At 39.3% G+C, this 17,465-nt stretch overlaps 3 protein-coding genes across 3 annotated transcripts; all 3 read right to left on the minus strand.

Annotated features, from left to right (window-relative positions):
* Positions 1–57: 57 nt before the first annotated feature.
* Positions 58–2,659, minus strand: LOC145888689 (uncharacterized). The gene is made up of 8 exons (XM_082979504.1): positions 2,596–2,659; positions 2,292–2,429; positions 1,925–2,101; positions 1,527–1,635; positions 1,339–1,453; positions 911–1,191; positions 620–804; positions 58–454 (listed from the first exon to the last, which is right to left on the minus strand). Exons 1-8 carry the CDS (start codon positions 2,657–2,659, stop codon positions 348–350), a joined length of 1,176 nt encoding a protein of 391 aa, XP_082835630.1. The 3' UTR covers positions 58–347.
* Positions 2,660–4,662: 2,003 nt separating this feature from the next.
* LOC145909216 (uncharacterized) lies at positions 4,663–7,485 on the minus strand. The gene is made up of 8 exons (XM_082996550.1): positions 7,096–7,485; positions 6,783–6,929; positions 6,535–6,708; positions 6,117–6,225; positions 5,926–6,040; positions 5,481–5,761; positions 5,190–5,374; positions 4,663–5,065 (listed from the first exon to the last, which is right to left on the minus strand). Exons 1-8 carry the CDS (start codon positions 7,154–7,156, stop codon positions 4,896–4,898), a joined length of 1,242 nt encoding a protein of 413 aa, XP_082852676.1. The 5' UTR covers positions 7,157–7,485; the 3' UTR covers positions 4,663–4,895.
* A 2,583-nt stretch (positions 7,486–10,068) lies between these two features.
* LOC145904934 (uncharacterized) lies at positions 10,069–16,373 on the minus strand. The gene is made up of 9 exons (XM_082992408.1): positions 16,065–16,373; positions 12,928–13,037; positions 12,603–12,749; positions 12,175–12,348; positions 11,746–11,854; positions 11,558–11,672; positions 11,130–11,410; positions 10,839–11,023; positions 10,069–10,682 (listed from the first exon to the last, which is right to left on the minus strand). Exons 2-9 carry the CDS (start codon positions 12,986–12,988, stop codon positions 10,564–10,566), a joined length of 1,191 nt encoding a protein of 396 aa, XP_082848534.1. The 5' UTR covers positions 12,989–13,037; positions 16,065–16,373; the 3' UTR covers positions 10,069–10,563.
* Between the last annotated feature and the right edge of the window lie 1,092 nt (positions 16,374–17,465).

Raw genomic sequence — 17,465 nt, forward strand, 5'->3', positions numbered from 1 at the left:
TACTTGAAACATCTTGTGTATCTCGTACAACGTGTATCCAGTTTCATTGCCAAGTTAATTTAATGCATGTGATGAAGGCAAAGCAGTTAATACCAGTCTAAAGCAAAAATTATGAGCATATATCGGTGTACGTGTAATCAGCAAGAAAAAGGTTAAAAGTATACAGAATTGTTAAGACAAGTCGCAAAAAAGTAGCATGAAAAATCACACACCATAAAGTATGATTTTATCCGTGGAATTTATACTTTTTAGTGAAGACATCCAATCGTTTGCAAGGTCGAAAATACACTGAAAACCAAAGCTTATTGCGGAAATCAAATAGTACCGCTGGTGGTTGTTATTCGAAATTAGAGAGCGGCAGCTGTGAGGGCTGCCACCGCAACAAGATACAGCGACTGCTGAAGGTATTTTTGTTTCATTCCAGCTACACCTGATGTTGTAGATTCGCCGGGAGCTTGGGTCGGAGCTAAAAATACGAAATATTTTTTTAAAGCATGTGTAATTAGGCATTTTCTGGTCCTGATTGAACCACCTGCATGTCCAGCAAATGTATCCATTGTTAGCAATAACATGTATTACTCGCTTTTAAAATTACAAATTACATTCACATATAGTTTACATTGACATCCAGGAAAGGTAAATGTCGTCATCAAATCCACGGCAATGTCAATTCCTTTCTCAATTTCAGGAATGAGTGAAGAGTAGTAGGAGGGGATAATTGGACGGAGAAGTTCGATCACAGCTGTTTTATTGCATCTGGTCTGCCATATGTTGACCGTCATGGTTTGCAGTTTGTTGATTGGCCTCAAAAAGCACACAAAGAAATGTCGTGATCGAATAGTGAGCAACAGAATATGCCCAGAAAATCAAACAGATTTTTGGTAGGTATAATCTCTACATGAAAGCTTACGTGCAAAGTTCCGCGTGTGTTTGTGCGTTAAGGATGTTTGGAATTTCGGCGACTCCCGCGTCGTAAAGATCCATGATCACTTGGTTGTCGCATACTGGATTTTCGAAGGTCAAGTTCACGTTAAAAGTTCCTAGCAACTGAGTGACATTTTGAAGATAGGGGGAGTTGCTTTGAAGACAGGCAGTATTGATAATGGCGGTCCTAATGGTGGTGTCAGTAAGTCTAACAGCGTCGAACAAAGCGTTGAGGCTGGTGAAGTTGGCTGATACCCGTACAATTTCCTGTAAATCACCCAAAAAACGTTAATTATTATTATCATGCAGATAAGATGGCGTTGAATTTGACGTAACATTAGAAATGTCGGTAATTTTCAAATGATCAACTAAGCGTCCAAAATCTAACGTGGATGGTGCATGCGTACCCTTTACCTGATAAATTGGGCGAAGAGCAACAGGAATTGTGTCTAGGATGGTTGGACAGTAACCGGTGAGACAAGTTTCCATCTCACGGATACCACACGCCATCGCCGCGTCGATGTTTGTTCTGCGAACGAAAGTAAACACATTGGATATTTTCCATCAGCCGATGATTCAATCAATATTTTGAAGACACTTACAGACACTGTTGAGTCCCCTGGTAAGGATAACCGGTCAAGAGCGTGTCAACACATGCAATAACTTTGCTGTATGACTCTCTTACAGTGCACATGGGTAGTACTTGAATATCTGGAATCAAAAATTTTTGTTGGTAAAATATCGTTTTCTAACACAACTCAGCTGCAAAAGGAGGTTCCGCAATGCGAACAATAACTAAAATCATCCATCTACATGCTGTTTTATAATTAGTATTCACTGTACGCTTCGATGCGGTTTGTACGATTGGAAAAATCGGTCAGGGCGTCCGAACCAACCACCAAGAAAGAAACCTGATCGACATTCGTGACCAGGATAACTTGGATTTCACTCCAGTGGTAAAAAAGCAACCAAAAATTTATCGGTCTTTAGCTCCACTTACCGTTTTGTGCTACTTGGCCAGAACATCCGCTAGGTACTGCAGGGGAGTTGCACGCAAAGGTGCTGCATAACGTGTGAGTACAGCTAGGATTGCCAGTGACACCGTATCGGGCCGCTACATCTGAACAAGTGGTACTTGCTGTCGGAGGGTAACATCCTCCCACCTGATTTGTCATCCCTATAGCATACATATTTTTACACATTACCTTTAATAATCGTGAGCAATGCCAACAATCGGATTTTTTTATTGTTGAAATTTAAGTTAACTACAAAACGTCGCCCATGCGGTGGTAAAGTTCGTCAGCAGTTCATTTTTTTTATTTGCACAATAGAGAATAACGTCTGCTTTTATCACGGGCCAAACCAACCAACGCCCGGTGATCCTGCAAAAATCACGTTCTCGCACTGAGAGTTTGCTTTACAGACTTCTCCCTTGTAGGTATCATAAGAAACTGTCCCAGTTGCGACTGTGGTGATTCTTTGGCCGAAGTGGCAGACTATTTGTCCTGAGAAAAAAGGAAATAAGGCTTTAAATAATCCATACACTCTGTTTGGTTTATTCACCTCATGTTACCAAAAAGCATATTTTAAATTCAATGACATACGTTATATATGTTTCCAGAGCACTTTTCATTTAACAGATATTGCCAATCACAGAAATTTCTATCCTACCGTTTCCAGTGCTAAAATTGAACACCAGCATCAACACACTTGCGAATACGATCCGAAGTTCCATTTTCAGCGTGTAAGTTTTTATATTTTAATTTTAAACGAACAGTTAGCTATGAATTCCTGGGGAAATGATGAATCATATTGAAGTTTATAAAGCCTATTGATAGGTATAAAAGAGCTGCTTGTCATCAACAAAGCACATCTGAACAGATTAATCTAAACAGGAAACGCACATCTGAACAGACTTTAGAAATTGAAAAGCGCATGTGCTGCTTTTATTTAGGTATTTTCAAAACTTCATTTCATCAAACTAAACTCTGTGGCAAAAATGAGTTTGACCAGAGGTTTCCCTCATGTATGTTCAGCATTTCTAACATTCTTCGGCCCTAAACCTAAAAAACAACAGTCTGCAGTTTGTTTTAAGCGCAGTGTTGCATACGCAACGCTTTAAACCAATACGATGGTTACGAGCTTGGTCGCAGAATATAACAAAACCAATTCCTCAGCATCCGTAAAAAGTACGGCGATAAAACTAAGCATGGGGCGCCAAAGGAATCTGGTAAAATCAAAATGTCAAACTTAAACCTTGCCAAAAATAACAGTTTTATTGAGCGGTAAACTCTTTCTCCCATCAGTCACAAACACTTTCCATTTCAATTTTTGGAAAACATCGAGAAGGAACTATTCGAACTAAGCATGGGCCACCAATTAAACTCTTCTTTTCAACTCCCTTGTCTTAAACGCAACAAAATAAAACTTTACGGCACCTGTTCGAAGAATTAGGTCCTATCAAATACGCGGCTTGTTAGAACATGTTTAGTTACTACTTAATTGCGACGAATGTTTGCGTTTTCGGACTCACCGTCAAACACACAAAGCAAGTTTAGGGAAAGCAGACATTTACAATTCTATCGAGTTGTAAACCCAACGTGGAATAGTCCTTGGTTGGTGAGCCGACAAGACTGGCATGTGATCTAGAGGTGGAAACCGTGTGTAATGTCTGCCAGAACCGAATGTTTTACAGCTTTTTATTACTTTCACAAAACACTATATTGATCATTCCTTTCAACTTCACGTTTAAGAGAAAAGAAAGCGGCGTAATGCGCTAAGCAAGCAAAGAAACTGCCTGAAGCATCGAAGCAAAAGTTACCTTGTTTGTTGTAATAACAACGAAAAACAGACTGAATTATCCCCAAATGTTTTGCTGCCTAATGCTTTGACAAACTTTTAAACAACAAACTCAGCGCGTTTGCATCATTCTGGAGCTCGATCGTGAGAAATTATAGAAGGTGTTCCTAGCGCTGCTGTTGCTGCCAGGCATGATGTAATCTGCAATAAAACTGACTACAAAATAAATGCAGATTTTATTACCGATCTGATGCTTCTTGATCATATGATAATCAGATGTGCCTTTCAAACTAATTACAACCCAATCTGATGGACAAAACATTGTATTTGTTTCAGGACTTTATTTCAAATTTGCTTTAAAGCCAAGGTTTGTAAGTTTCTGACAATCTTTGGCCTCCAGGAAATACCCCAGCAGTAAACTAAACTAACATCAGTAAAACCAAGTACTTTTATACAAACCTTCGGACAATAGTTGCTCAATTACTGCAATTGGTAAGTCTTTTTAAGCAGCAAGTCTCTAATTTATGTCAGCAGATCTATTGACAAAAATCAATTTTTCTGATCTAAGCATCATTAATTTATTATTCAAATAGAATTATAAATTATTCTGTGAATTTTTTCCTAAAGGATACGAACTCGCGTCCTGAATTGTCCGCTTCTTGACACTGCGTTCAACTCTGCAGCTATCAATATCAAGCGTCTCGCCGCACACACGTCTCAACATTTTGCATTACAAGCCGAGACGAGTTTGCTTGCAAAAAAATGTAACTGTTTCCTGATAAATTTTAATAAGCGTAATCGTTTTTTCTAAATACATTTCCTGACATAAGTTGGGGGTTTGTTGCCTAAAAAGACATACTAATCTGCCGACAATAGTTCCTCAAAAGATACATCAGTTTCTCTATTTACTCACAGCAGTTTCAAAAATAAATCCGAATGTGTTGTTCCTAATTAATTTATTACACAAATTGAAAAAATATATTGCTAAAATATTTAATGTGTACGGAAACGTGAAGACATGCCGGAAAAGCATGAAAAGACAGACAAGAATATTTTCGTCCGTACCAACGAATATTTAAAATCACATTTAAAGTGAAGGTGACACATATTATACTCTAAACTACACATGCAGCTGAAATCAAACAATTGTCGCTGGTCGTTGTAGTTCTAAATTACAGGGCCGCTGCAGTGAGGCCCGCAATCGCAACAAGATACAACGATTGCTGTAAGAACTTATGCTTCAATCCAGCTACCCCTGAAGTCGTGGAGGCGCCTGGACCCTGAGTCACAGCTACAGAGGAGGAGGACCCGACTGTAGAAGCGCTGGGATCCTGGGTCGTAGCTGAATGAATGAATATAAATGTGCTTAAAAAACAAATATGCACAATCGAACTGTATTCTTGATGGACGTCAAACTTTCTAGATTAAACTTCTTTCGTAAATAATTACATTCACATATAACTTACATCCGCATCCAGGGAACACAAACGTCGTCATCAAATCCACGGCAATGTCAATTCCCTTCTCAATCTCAGGAAAGAGTGATGAGTAGTAGGAGGGGATGATTGGACGGAGAAGTTCGATCACAGCTGTTTTATTGCATCTGGTCTGCCACATGTTGACCGTCATGGTTTGCAGTTTGTTGATTGGCCTTAAAAAGCAAACAAAGAAATGTCGTGATCGAATAGTGAGCAACAGAATATGCCCAGAAAATCAAACAGATTTTTGGGGGGTATAATCTCTACATGAAAGCTTACGTGCAAAGTTCCGCGTGTGTTTGTGCGTTAAGGATGTTGGGAATTTCGGCGACTCCCGCGTCGTAAAGATCCATGATCACTTGGTTGTCACATACTGGATTTTCGAAGGTCAAGTTCACGTTTAAACTTCCTAGCAACTGAGTGACATTTTGAAGATAGGGAGAGTTGCTTTGAAGACATGCAGTGTTGATAATATCGTTCCTAATGGTGGCGTTAGTTAGCTGAACACCATCGAACAAAGCGTTGAGGCTGGTGAAGTTGGCTGATATCCGTACAACTTCCTGTAGTAAATACCAAACATAACAATGATCGATAGTTTATAGATCGGTTAAAGGTCTGCATTGAAAATATTTCAGAAGCCCTGGTTTTCAATATTCCACCCATTTTATGCCTTCAACTTTGTTTTGTTAACGTTAGGATGTGACGCAGGTGCTGAACTCTTTACCTGATAAATAGGCCGAAGAGCAACGGGAAGTGAGTCTAAGATGGTTGGACAGTAACCGGTGAGACAAGTTTCTATCTCACGGATGCCACACGCCATCGCCGCGTCGATGTTTGTACTGAAAACAAAAGCAAATATATGTGTTTTCGCAAAAACATTCTTAATTCTTTCAGTAATTATCTTTGGACACTTACAGACACTGTTGAGTCCCCTGGTAAGGATAACCGGTCAAGAGCGTGTCAACACATGCAATAACTTTGCTGTACGACTCTCTTACAGTGCACATGGGGAGTACTTGAATATCTGTAAACGTAAACTTTCTTTTGATAAAATATCGTCATGAAAGGACGTTGAGAAAGGAAAGATTTGCGAAAACGTTTAGAACTGAAATGATGCAACTCAATATTATTTCGTATTGTTTTGTTGTTGTTGCTGAAAGGCATTTCGTAAAGATTCTGTCGACTTTAGTTTACCGACGTTACATCTGCTATTTTGTCCGTCCACGGTCAATTGTGCCAAAAGGGAATGTTCTTTGCAATTTAATTAGAGTTTCATTTTTCTTTGCTGTAGACTACCATATTAGCCTTGTTGCCGGTCTTTAGCTCTACCTACCGTTTTGTGCTACTTGACCAGGACATCCGCTGGGTACTGCAGGAGAGTTACATGCAAAGGTGCTGCATTCGGTGTGCGTACAGTTATGATGGCCAGTGACGTTGTATTGGTTCGCCAAATATGGACATGTGATGTTTCCTCCCGATAAGAAACATCCCCCAGTCTGGGTCATCACTATCAAAATTGTGTTGTTATTTTTCGAATTATACTTTTTAGACTTGTAGTGAATGACATTAGTGTGGACCAACCGACGCCAGTTGTTCCTGCATCGCTGTAGAAAACCGTGCTCTCGCAAGTTTGGTTTGCGGCGCAGATTGCTCCCATGTAGGTATCCGCCGACACTGAACCAGTAGCGAGTGCAGTGGCTCTCTTTCCGGAGTGACAGACGATCTGAGCTGAGAAATAATTAAACAAAATAAAAGGCCTCCTGTTTGTGCAAACAAACTTTATATTTGATAAACATGATTAGTTGGATCACCCAACTTTACAAATTAAAACAAATATATTCAATTATTTTTACGAATGATTTGCATGACACATCTTGTCAAACTTCTTACTTACCGTTTACGGTGCTAAAAATGAATATCACCAACACACTCAGAGGCGCAACATGAGATTTCATGTTTTTATTTCTAAACTAAGTTGTTTTAACACAACGTTTTTGTTTGGAATTCCTGTAGTAGTACTATCATAATCTTCAAATTAATAAAATAAATAACCGCTCACCATTACCTATGAATTGCCAACAAAGCATGCAAATATATGAGGTTGTTAAGATATTATATATGGCGCTTGGGCAAATTTATCTGCTAAACTCTTTCACCAAGCTGACCATAAGACATTGCTGACACAATCAACTTGCTTGCTACAACATATCCTTTTGTTGCCTTGAAAAATACACTAAAATATCTTCATTGTATATCAAACTTCAGATGGTGGAATTCGGAGGTTAATCTTTCAAACTGAGGCCCAAACCTGTTCGTGATGGGTTAACGGCGGATACTGTTTACTCACCAATAAGCACTCGTCCCGTACGTTTATTGTTCTATTCTTCTGACAGGTAACGTTCCTTTTCAACGCATTGTTACGGTGATCGGCCTCGAGGGGAATCGCGTATTGAAAAAAGGGACGCACAAATAAACGTTGCGCAATGTTTCCTTTGACTCTCGGCTGGTATTCTTCTCGCTTAGTTTACCCTGTTTGCTCAATTCGCGAAAAAATTTTGATTTACCGTTGTCTGTATTGCTAACTTACTTTTAATTCCTGCGTAATACTTTTCTATTGCAACAATAACATTGGCATGTATTTGATTGAGTTTAAATGCAAATATGAGGTTGTGTCGTGCGTATAACTACGTTTGCAGAAAAATTATTGCGTAGATAAACCCATTTTCTCTAACAGCACCAAAATATCTGAAGGTATGCGTTTTTTTAACATGTGTGAGCAAAAAAAGTAAGCGCATGTGTTGTTCCTTTTGTAATGGAAATCGCGGTAAAATCTTGTATTGCCTTAGAAATGGACACAAGAACACTTGCAATAATAATTCCTGTTGGTTTCTCCCGTGTCTGCGCTCTTTTCTGATTTGACTCGTGACATGTTAGCTTATTGCTGATGGTAACTACACCAGGCGCTTATGGATACGAAAAACACGTTCTCACATGTTCCCATTTAAGCCCATCAAGGTATTTATTATGTATTCAAAACCATTCTTGCGTATTGTGTTTGTTCGGAAAACTCCAAACACACAATACCACAATACTCGATGTATATGGCTTTAGTGCCCTTTGTTCGAGGTTCAAGTTTTTTATTGTCTGCTGTGTATGCCCAAGACAACAAGCACAAAATTAATTTGTTAACATTGACATTCTTAAACATGTCACACACAACAAGTTGCGCGATCTTATCTTCCAGAAACTACACTAATGTGTGGCCAAACTGTTCCCAATTAAGCAAAATAAACAAATGGTCTAGTGGCCAGAACACAGCAGATAGAAAACAGAGGCAAACTTTTACACAATCAGACACTACAAAACACAGAAGTATGAATCTTACAAACACGGTTAAATCAGCACACGCGTGTTTTTATGTATGGTTACGTATTATATAAAGTACTTTTGCAAAAATTTGCAAATACGTATCTGGCGCCGGTTAATCTTTCAAAATATTTTCTTTGTAGTGTTTTCACGTATGAATTCGTGACAATGTGGACAACACAAGCTTCTTTTGCTGTGATTGGACCAACAGATCTAGGGCGTCTAATTATACACGATAACTTCTTTGACGAGGTAGTGGTAAAATAATCAAGAAATCAAGCGTGGTGTGCATACTCTAAACAAACAAAGAAACAAACAAACAAGGGTATTTGTTGCACAGTTAGACCTAATAACTGCATGAAACTGCTTTTTGTGCTTTAATAATGCAGGACAGTAAAGTTTATGTTTGGCAACACGAAATTTTGTTTGATACCGATGGTAAAATAAACACAAAATCCTATCAAATATAATCGAATGTGAATTGCGTCGTTACACTAATCTAAGTGTGTATGCATGCTTCGCAATATTTTCATCATAGTTTCCATGCTTAGATGTACTTTTGAATATATCAGAATTTGTACAATCTCCTATTGTATTAGTATCAAGGTAAGTTTATAATAAGTTTATACTTGACACGTTTTGCATATTTTCGTGCTGAATAATACCACCACACATAATAATGACAGAAACCGCATACCCGTAAGAACCCACGTATTGACGTCGGAGATTGTGCAATGTGTTACTATTAATACATTACATTGGGTCATGCGATAGCAACGGGCGATTACGCTTGACAAACATTCCAGGCAGGTTGTCAGTTTGCGTGCAAAAAAAGCACAATGTTGACCTCAGTAAGTAAGAATGTTTTAGGATACTGCATTTAACTCATTTTATGCACCACCCGCCAGGTGGGAGACTTTTATCGTCAAAACTGGGTAATACCAACCTACAATCATTGGTAAAGCGCCCGACCCATATGCCAAGAAGAAAAACCTGATCAGTATTCGTGGCCAGGACATCCAGGGTTTAAATCCCGGTATGGCCAAAAAATATAACCCGCGGTCACGCACAACTTAACCATAAAACAAATTATTTATCATATGCTAGCAAACAATTTGCAAATATTAGTTGCCGGGGTGTTAACCCTTTAAATCTGCCAATGCTATTTAACTGTCTACGATTCTAAAAGACGTAAAACATTGTTGTTCCTTAACAGTTATAACACCATCGTTTCTTTAGGTCAATTTCAACGTACCAGTTTTTCAATCGTCGAAATTCAATCGTCATATGTATCAGGTCTTTTTTAAATCAAGTTTAGTAACTAATTAATCAGAATTGCTCTTCTGGCACTTAGTTTCTAAGGTGTTTATTGGAAACCAACGTTTCGTCTGCCATCCGGCGAGACTTCTTCAGGGTTATGTGTTAAACACGTTAGAAACTAAGTGCCAGAAGAGCAATTCTGATTAATTAGTATGCCTGGCAACAAAAATAGCAGTATAAGTTTAGTAACACTTGTGTAAAGCAATCCGATTTATTGCGAGGTAACAAAAAACAGATTTTTTGTGACAGTGCTGGCCTTCCAGAAAACCCTTCAACAGGCCGACAGATTTTAATGTTTAAATAAACAAAACATCCTTGCGCACAATTTTACTTGAAACATCTTGTGTATCTCGTACAACGTGTATCCAGTTTCATTGCCACGTTAATTTAATGCATGTGTGTAAGGCAAAGCAGTTAATACCAGTCTAAAGCACAAATTATGAGCATATATCGGTGTACGTGTAATCAGCAAGAAAAAGGTTAAAAGTATACAGAATTGTTAAGACAAGTCGCAAAAAAAGTAGCATGAAAAATCACACTCCATAAAGTATGATTTTATCCGTGGAATTTATACTTTTTAGTGAAGACAACCAATCGTTTGCAATGTCGAAAATACACTGAAAACCAAAGCTTATTGCGGAAATCAAATAGTACCGCTGGTGGTTGTTATTCGAAATTAGAGAGCGGCAGCTGTGAGGGCTGCCACCGCAACAAGATACAGCGACTGCTGAAGGTATTTTTGTTTCATTCCAGCTACACCTGATGTTGTAGATTCGCCGGGAGCTTGGGTCGGAGCTAAAAATACGAAATAATTTTTTTTAAATGCATGTGTAATTAGCCATTTTCTGGTTCTGATTGAACCACCTGCATGTCCAGCAAATATATCCATTGTTAGCAATAACATGTATTACTCGCTTTTAAAATTGCAAATTACATTCACATATAACTTACATCCGCATCCAGGGAATACAAACGTCGTCATCAAATCCACGGCAATGTCAATTCCTTTCTCAATTTCAGGAATGAGTGAAGAGTAGTAGGAGGGGATGATTGGACGGAGAAGTTCGATCACAGCTGTTTTATTGCATCTGGTCTGCCACATGTTGACCCCCATGGTTTGCAGTTTGTTGATTGGCCTTAAAGAGCAAACAAAGAAATGCCGTGATCCAATAGTAAGCAACAGATTATGCCCAGAAAATCAGACAGATTTTTGGCAAGTATAATCTCTACATGAAAGCTTACGTGCAAAGTTCCGCGTGTGTTTGTGCGTTAAGGATGTTGGGAATTTCGGCAACTCCCGCGTCGTAAAGATCCATGATCACTTGGTTGTCACATACTGGATTTTCGAAGGTCAAGTTCACGTTTAAAGTTCCTAGCAACTGAGTGACATTTTGAAGATAAGGAGAGTTGCTTTGAAGACAGGCAGTGTTGATAATGGCGGTCCTAATGGTGGTGTCAGTAAGTCTAACAGCGTCGAACAAAGCGTTGAGGCTGGTGAAGTTGGCTGATACCCGTACAATTTCCTGTAAATCACCCAAAAAACGTTAATTATTATTATCATGCAGATAAGATGGCGTTGAATTTGACGTAACATTAGAAATGTCGGTAATTTTCAAATGATCAACTAAGCGTCCAAAATCTAACGTGGATGGTGCATGCGTACCCTTTACCTGATAAACTGGGCGAAGAGCAACAGGAATTGTGTCTAGGATGGTTGGGCAGTAACCGGTTAGACAAGTTTCCATCTCACGGATGCCACACGCCATCGCCGCGTCGATGTTTGTTCTGCGAACGAAAGTAAACACATTGGATATTTTCCATCAGCCGATGATTCAATCAATATTTTGAAGACACTTACAGACACTGTTGAGTCCCCTGGTAAGGATAACCGGTCAAGAGCGTGTCAGCACATGCAATAACTTTGCTGTACGACTCTCTTACAGTGCACATGGGTAGTACTTGAATATCTGGAAATAAAACCATACGTTAATAAATTCTCATTAGGTAAGATCAGTCATCAGCAATTATTAGTCGCTGATTAGTAAACAATGCCAACCAGAGGGCTAGATTCGGAAAAAACTAAGGGAACAGTATCATCAGCAATTATGTTTTTTTTTTTTTGACCACACCGGGATTTGAACCCGGGATATCCTGGGCACGAATCCCGGTCAGGTTTTCGTCTTGATATATGGGTCGGGCATTTGACCAATGCTGCCAATCGCCCGCCCATCAGCAATTATGTTTGCAAGATAGACCAAGCCTTGCAGTGGCGTTTAGCTCCACCTACCGTTTTGTGCTATTTGACTAGGACATCCGCTGGGTACCGCAGGGGAGTTACATGCAAAGTTGTTGCATGCGGTGCGCGTACAGTTATGATAGCCAGTGACGCTGTATTTGTTCGCCAAAAAGGCGCAAGTAGTGTTTCCTCCCGATGAGTAGCATCCTCCTGCCTGTGTCATCACTATAAATGCGAGCTTTATTTATTGATGTTGATAGTGCAATTTGTATTGTTGTATTATTTTGGGAAGGACAGTTAAAACTATAATAGCAATATTATCTGAGAAATGTAACGGACGCCAAATGACCAGCTACAAAAAGCCGGAGAACTTGTTAGCAGGTAATTACGGTAACCTTTTGTCGTTTTTATCTAAGAGCCAACGCTTGGGCTGAATTATGTCAATATTTCAAGTCTTTAATGTATGAAACATGACCAACCGACGCCTGTCGATCCCGCATCACTGTAGAAAGCCACATTCTCGCAAACTTGCCCTGCTGTACAGATTTCACCCTTGTAGCTATCCGTCGACACTGATCCCGTAGCAGCTGCAGTGGCTCGTTTGCCGGAGTAGCAGACTATCTGACCTGTGATACAAAAAATAAACCTTCTGTGTATGTAACTGTTATACTGCGCCAATTTAGGTAGTTCGTTCATTTGATTTTACATGCAAACAAGTTAAAACACCTTGAATTACGTAAAAATATGTATCCAGAGCACTTTTAATTTAACACATATTGTCAATCACAGAAACTTTGCACTTACCGTTTGCAGTGTTAAACATAAACACCATCAAGACACTAGCAATTACGATCTTGGTATTCATTTTAGTTCGTGTTTCAATCACTTTTTTTCCGAAAAATTATTTAAGATTCCTGTTGAAATGTAAGAAAGTTTAAATGAGTAAAATAAGTAACTACTTAGAACGGAGAGCTCGGGCGGTTTGCAAATATTGTTATTTTTAAACCTTCCTTCACAAATACGTGACGGAATTACATCATAAGTAGGCATTTGTTTATTTTCGTGGCTTTCTATTTAATTAACTTCTGCCGTAGTTTATTTCAAGTTTGTTACATTAATAAGCTGGTTTTCCTATAAATCGTTTTTACCACAGGTTCTGGCCACTTCCCTCCAAATAAAAGGCTTTACCTCATACTCCTACACTGTCACCACACGGAAGTAAAATGATCAGAAACTTTCGGTTTCCCAACAGACAAGGCTTGTAAACTAGTAATCTGCAAGTAACACCATGGTGCTAATGGCATTGCAACTACTCAAAGAAGCCTTGTAATATGTAGGAATAATAAAGCTAGTTCCTTAACACAAGTACGACAACTTCCACCAGCGACGGCACATCAATATTTTTTACCGAAATCGAATACATCGTTAGTAGGACAAATTTTCGCTTAGCCCATATGAATGTTAAACATACAATTACTAAATAATTTATGGGCCGGTTTCTCTTTTTATGTTATGTTAGAAATCCTTACAATAAACGCACTTGGACACGGGCCCACCATGGGTACCATCTTGAGCTGTTCAACAAAAGAAGGCATTACGGCTTACATGGGTTTGAGTTTATTTGCCCAGGATCACCTGGCGCCTAAAATCCAAGAACCAACAAAGCAAGATTCTTTCTCAAAATTTCGAAGCGTTTGAACAAAACATGCATCAAAAATATTTCTTTACTAATTAATCAAAATCGTTCTTCTGGCACTTAAGTTTCTGAAGTTATTTATTCGAAACCGACGTTTCGTCTGCCATCCGGCGAGACTTCCTCAGAGTTATGAGCATAAACACTAAAACGCAAGAAAAAACGTAAGAAACACAAGAAAAATGTCGGTTTCGAATATATAACTTTAGAAACTTAAGTGCCAGAAGAACTATTTTGATTAATTAGTATGCCTGGCAGCAAAAACAGCAAAAATATCTCTTGCATAGCAGAGATATATTGTGGCCCTACTGCTACCTGCACGAAATTCATCTAATTCGAAACTCTCATCGATGTTACATGAGAAAACAACAACCCACATATCCACCGTTTCCTGCAACCTTTTCTCGCGGGATGCTTACACTGATTAATTTCCCAACCTACCGTTTTCCAACCCTCTAGGAAATGAAGCAATGTCCTCTTGTGTGCGCAGTAAAAGCTATGGGACAGGTGAAACAACACAGCCTTTCGACTCTACGCACACAATCTACTGTTTCTTTTTCAACCACCTCGAGACATCCCACACATATGGGATCAGGTCGTGCCCTTTGCCATGACGCCATCACTGAATCAAACAAAACGATTTCCTTACGACCAGCTCCGCGAGAATGACGAGAAAAGCAGATCTTGCGATTTTGGCCAAACCCTTTTCCTATGAGGCCCGAAAATAGTCCCCAACATCTGAAGAATACGGTGAGGTGATGAATGTATGCAGAGCAAATTTGAGACAATCAATCTCTAGACTCAACACACAAACGCACAAAGACTGCATGTGGAAATCTTTTTGCTTTGTTTAATTTGTTGTTTGCCTAACCTTAAAGTTTATGACAAGTTAAACATGTGCAATTCAGGTGAGAGGTAGCGATAACAATCCCCCACTTGCAAGCCTGTTTTTACAAAATTTACTTTTTACAGAAATCCTAAAACACGTAGCAATTAAACTCGTTCTGCACCAAATCTCTCCATTATCCCTGTTTACGACACCATGACTACAAACTGTAAAGAAACAAAAAACGTTTGCTTGCGTTTTAGAACACCCAAAGCAAGCATCTGATGGCTATTACTGTGATACGTGACCCACTTCCTGCGCAGATCATCATGGGATAAGTGTGATTGTATTTTCCGGTAAACAGGAAGGCGGTGTCATCACCTGCTAACATTTCAGCTGAGTTAGCAATGGGTTTTTCCGAGGCTCTTATGGTTAGTAACATAGGGCCAGGTTAAACTGCTATTCTCAAGGAATGTACAAGAAAGGGTGTTTTGCACACACCAATAAGCACCAAGCCCGTACTTAGGGGATTATTGAGCTTTTCTTGTGTTCTCCCTCCAAGCCTTTTGTACGATGATTGGCGCCAAGAAAAATGGGATGCGCACAAGAAAGTTGCGCAACCTTTCTGAGAATATTTCACCCGTATTGATGCGCATTATGTTTCCGGTTGGCTTGATTCGCGTGAAAAACAATATATTTCTGGCGTCTGTATATCAAGCTTTGTTACATTAATATCACACGTTTTTCTTTTCTTCCAGTAGAATGCAAATGTAAAAATATTTTACACTTCGCAAAACATTCACAGATATTGGAACATTGACGATATTTCACATAAGAACCCCATCATGTGTAGGTCAAGCGACACATGTCCATAGCCCTTGAAGCAAATCTCGCTTCAATAAATTTGTTTTGACATGGCATATTGAAGGCAAAAAGCTAGCGCGGCTTTCAACCGCAACGGTCACGGTCTTGCTGTTTAAAGCCCATGGTTGTTATTTAGCATGCAAAGCACTCGAGGTACATACCAATATACGGCACACTGCGAAATGACAATCTTTTTGGGGCAGGTTGCTTTTTGTCACAAAAATTATTTTCATTTGCTGCATGCCCAAAATCGCAATCAGAACCACAGTCGCTAACAATGGAATTTTTAAGATGGCATTCATAACACGACACGCACAATAAACAGTTTGAAATTCAGGCCAACATAAGCAACCTGTTTTATAGCAACAAAACTTGGTATCGAGTGACCAAACTGTGTCTATCTACATAAAGTGAACGTTTTCATCTTCTAAAACTAAATCAAAGTACGAGTGTTTTCGTTTTAGTGCGTGCCACTGCAATGGTTTTAAATACATTACTACAACTTGCACATATATTAACCATTTAAATTAAACCAATATGTATGCAGCAACGGCTTACCGGCAATTATTTTCTGATGCTTCTTACGTAATTCCGACAAAACGACGGGGACTCGTCGGGTACACGGAAACACAACATAATCATTTATCATTCGCAAAACCCCTTTGATCGAGCACCAAGCACTTGTTCATTCCTTTCAACGTTCCACACAATTAAGCCAAACGAGCGCATGGTGTGCAGTTAACAATCAACAAAACTAAAGTCTCCCTTACGAAACTAAAGTCTCCCTCAACCGTCGAAGTCATCCTTTCTCTTTTCCATCGTACTCTTGTATGACACAAACACCTGAATCTAACCGCCGGCATCGAATTCCTCAAATAATGAGGTGATATCGGTTACGAGGCCTCATCTTATAAGAGACGATCCGCCATAGAAACTTTTTCAATTGCCGGGACTTTACAATGACGTAACGCGCGTTGACGCTTTATCTGGTGACGTAACCCGCACGTGAGCCGGACATCTGGGGAGAAATTTCAAAAGTAATTTTGTGTTGGCGGAATTCTCGGCTGGGGGTCCCCAAAATGGAAAAACTAAATTTGGGATTTTGTTATGAGACCGCCGCTTGTTTTTGACCATTAATATGTTGAGGGTAAATCCATGTCATATAGATATTCTGTACATGCGATAAAACCATGCCATAAAAAACATGTAACGCTCGTACAACAAACAATGTTGTTTTGGTTGTAAACTCATTCTCAAAAAAACGCAAAGAAACAATTTCATAAAAAAGAAATTTTTCGAAGATGTTGAAAGTCACGAATTTGCTGATCTCGTTTGCGTGTTCGTTGCTTAGAAACGAATAGCACGCAAAAAAACAACAACTACATCACGCGGTCATACACGCGCGCGCGCCCTAATGACAGGGAACCTCGTATTTAACGGCCTAATTTGTCTTTAAACGTGAGGACATTCGCTTTTGACGCTTTTAACGTTAATCCTCGTCATTGAAGTCATGGAAATGTTCCTCGCGTAAAAATATTTTTCAGCAAATTTTCCATTGCTTTGCTGGGACGCAAGCGAAAACCACTAGTTAAGCCCCTACATTTCTCCTCACTGCAAACACTCTTGTCGACGTGAGGCAAGTCCAGTTGTCTTCCCGACGTATTGTTTACGCACGCTACAATGCTCAGTGTCCTGATAAATAGAAATGTCCATAGCAACGCGTCATATCTATGTACTATCGTAAGTATTGTGATGTTAATGCCTTGTAGTTTTATGTTTCAGGAATCTCTCATCTGTAACCCATTCGCAAAACGATTTGTAACGGAATTCTTGGAACTAATACAAATAATTTATATCCAAAAAATGCGCCCAACCGTGGTGATCAACTTTTTACAGCAAGAGCACGCCGTACGTGATTTGCGAAACAATTGCAAATAATTGGAATCTGTTTCTTAGCGT

Source organism: Ascidia mentula, chromosome 1 (assembly GCF_947561715.1).
Source record: "Ascidia mentula chromosome 1, kaAscMent1.1, whole genome shotgun sequence".
NCBI classification, from domain to species: Eukaryota; Metazoa; Chordata; class Ascidiacea; order Phlebobranchia; family Ascidiidae; genus Ascidia; species Ascidia mentula.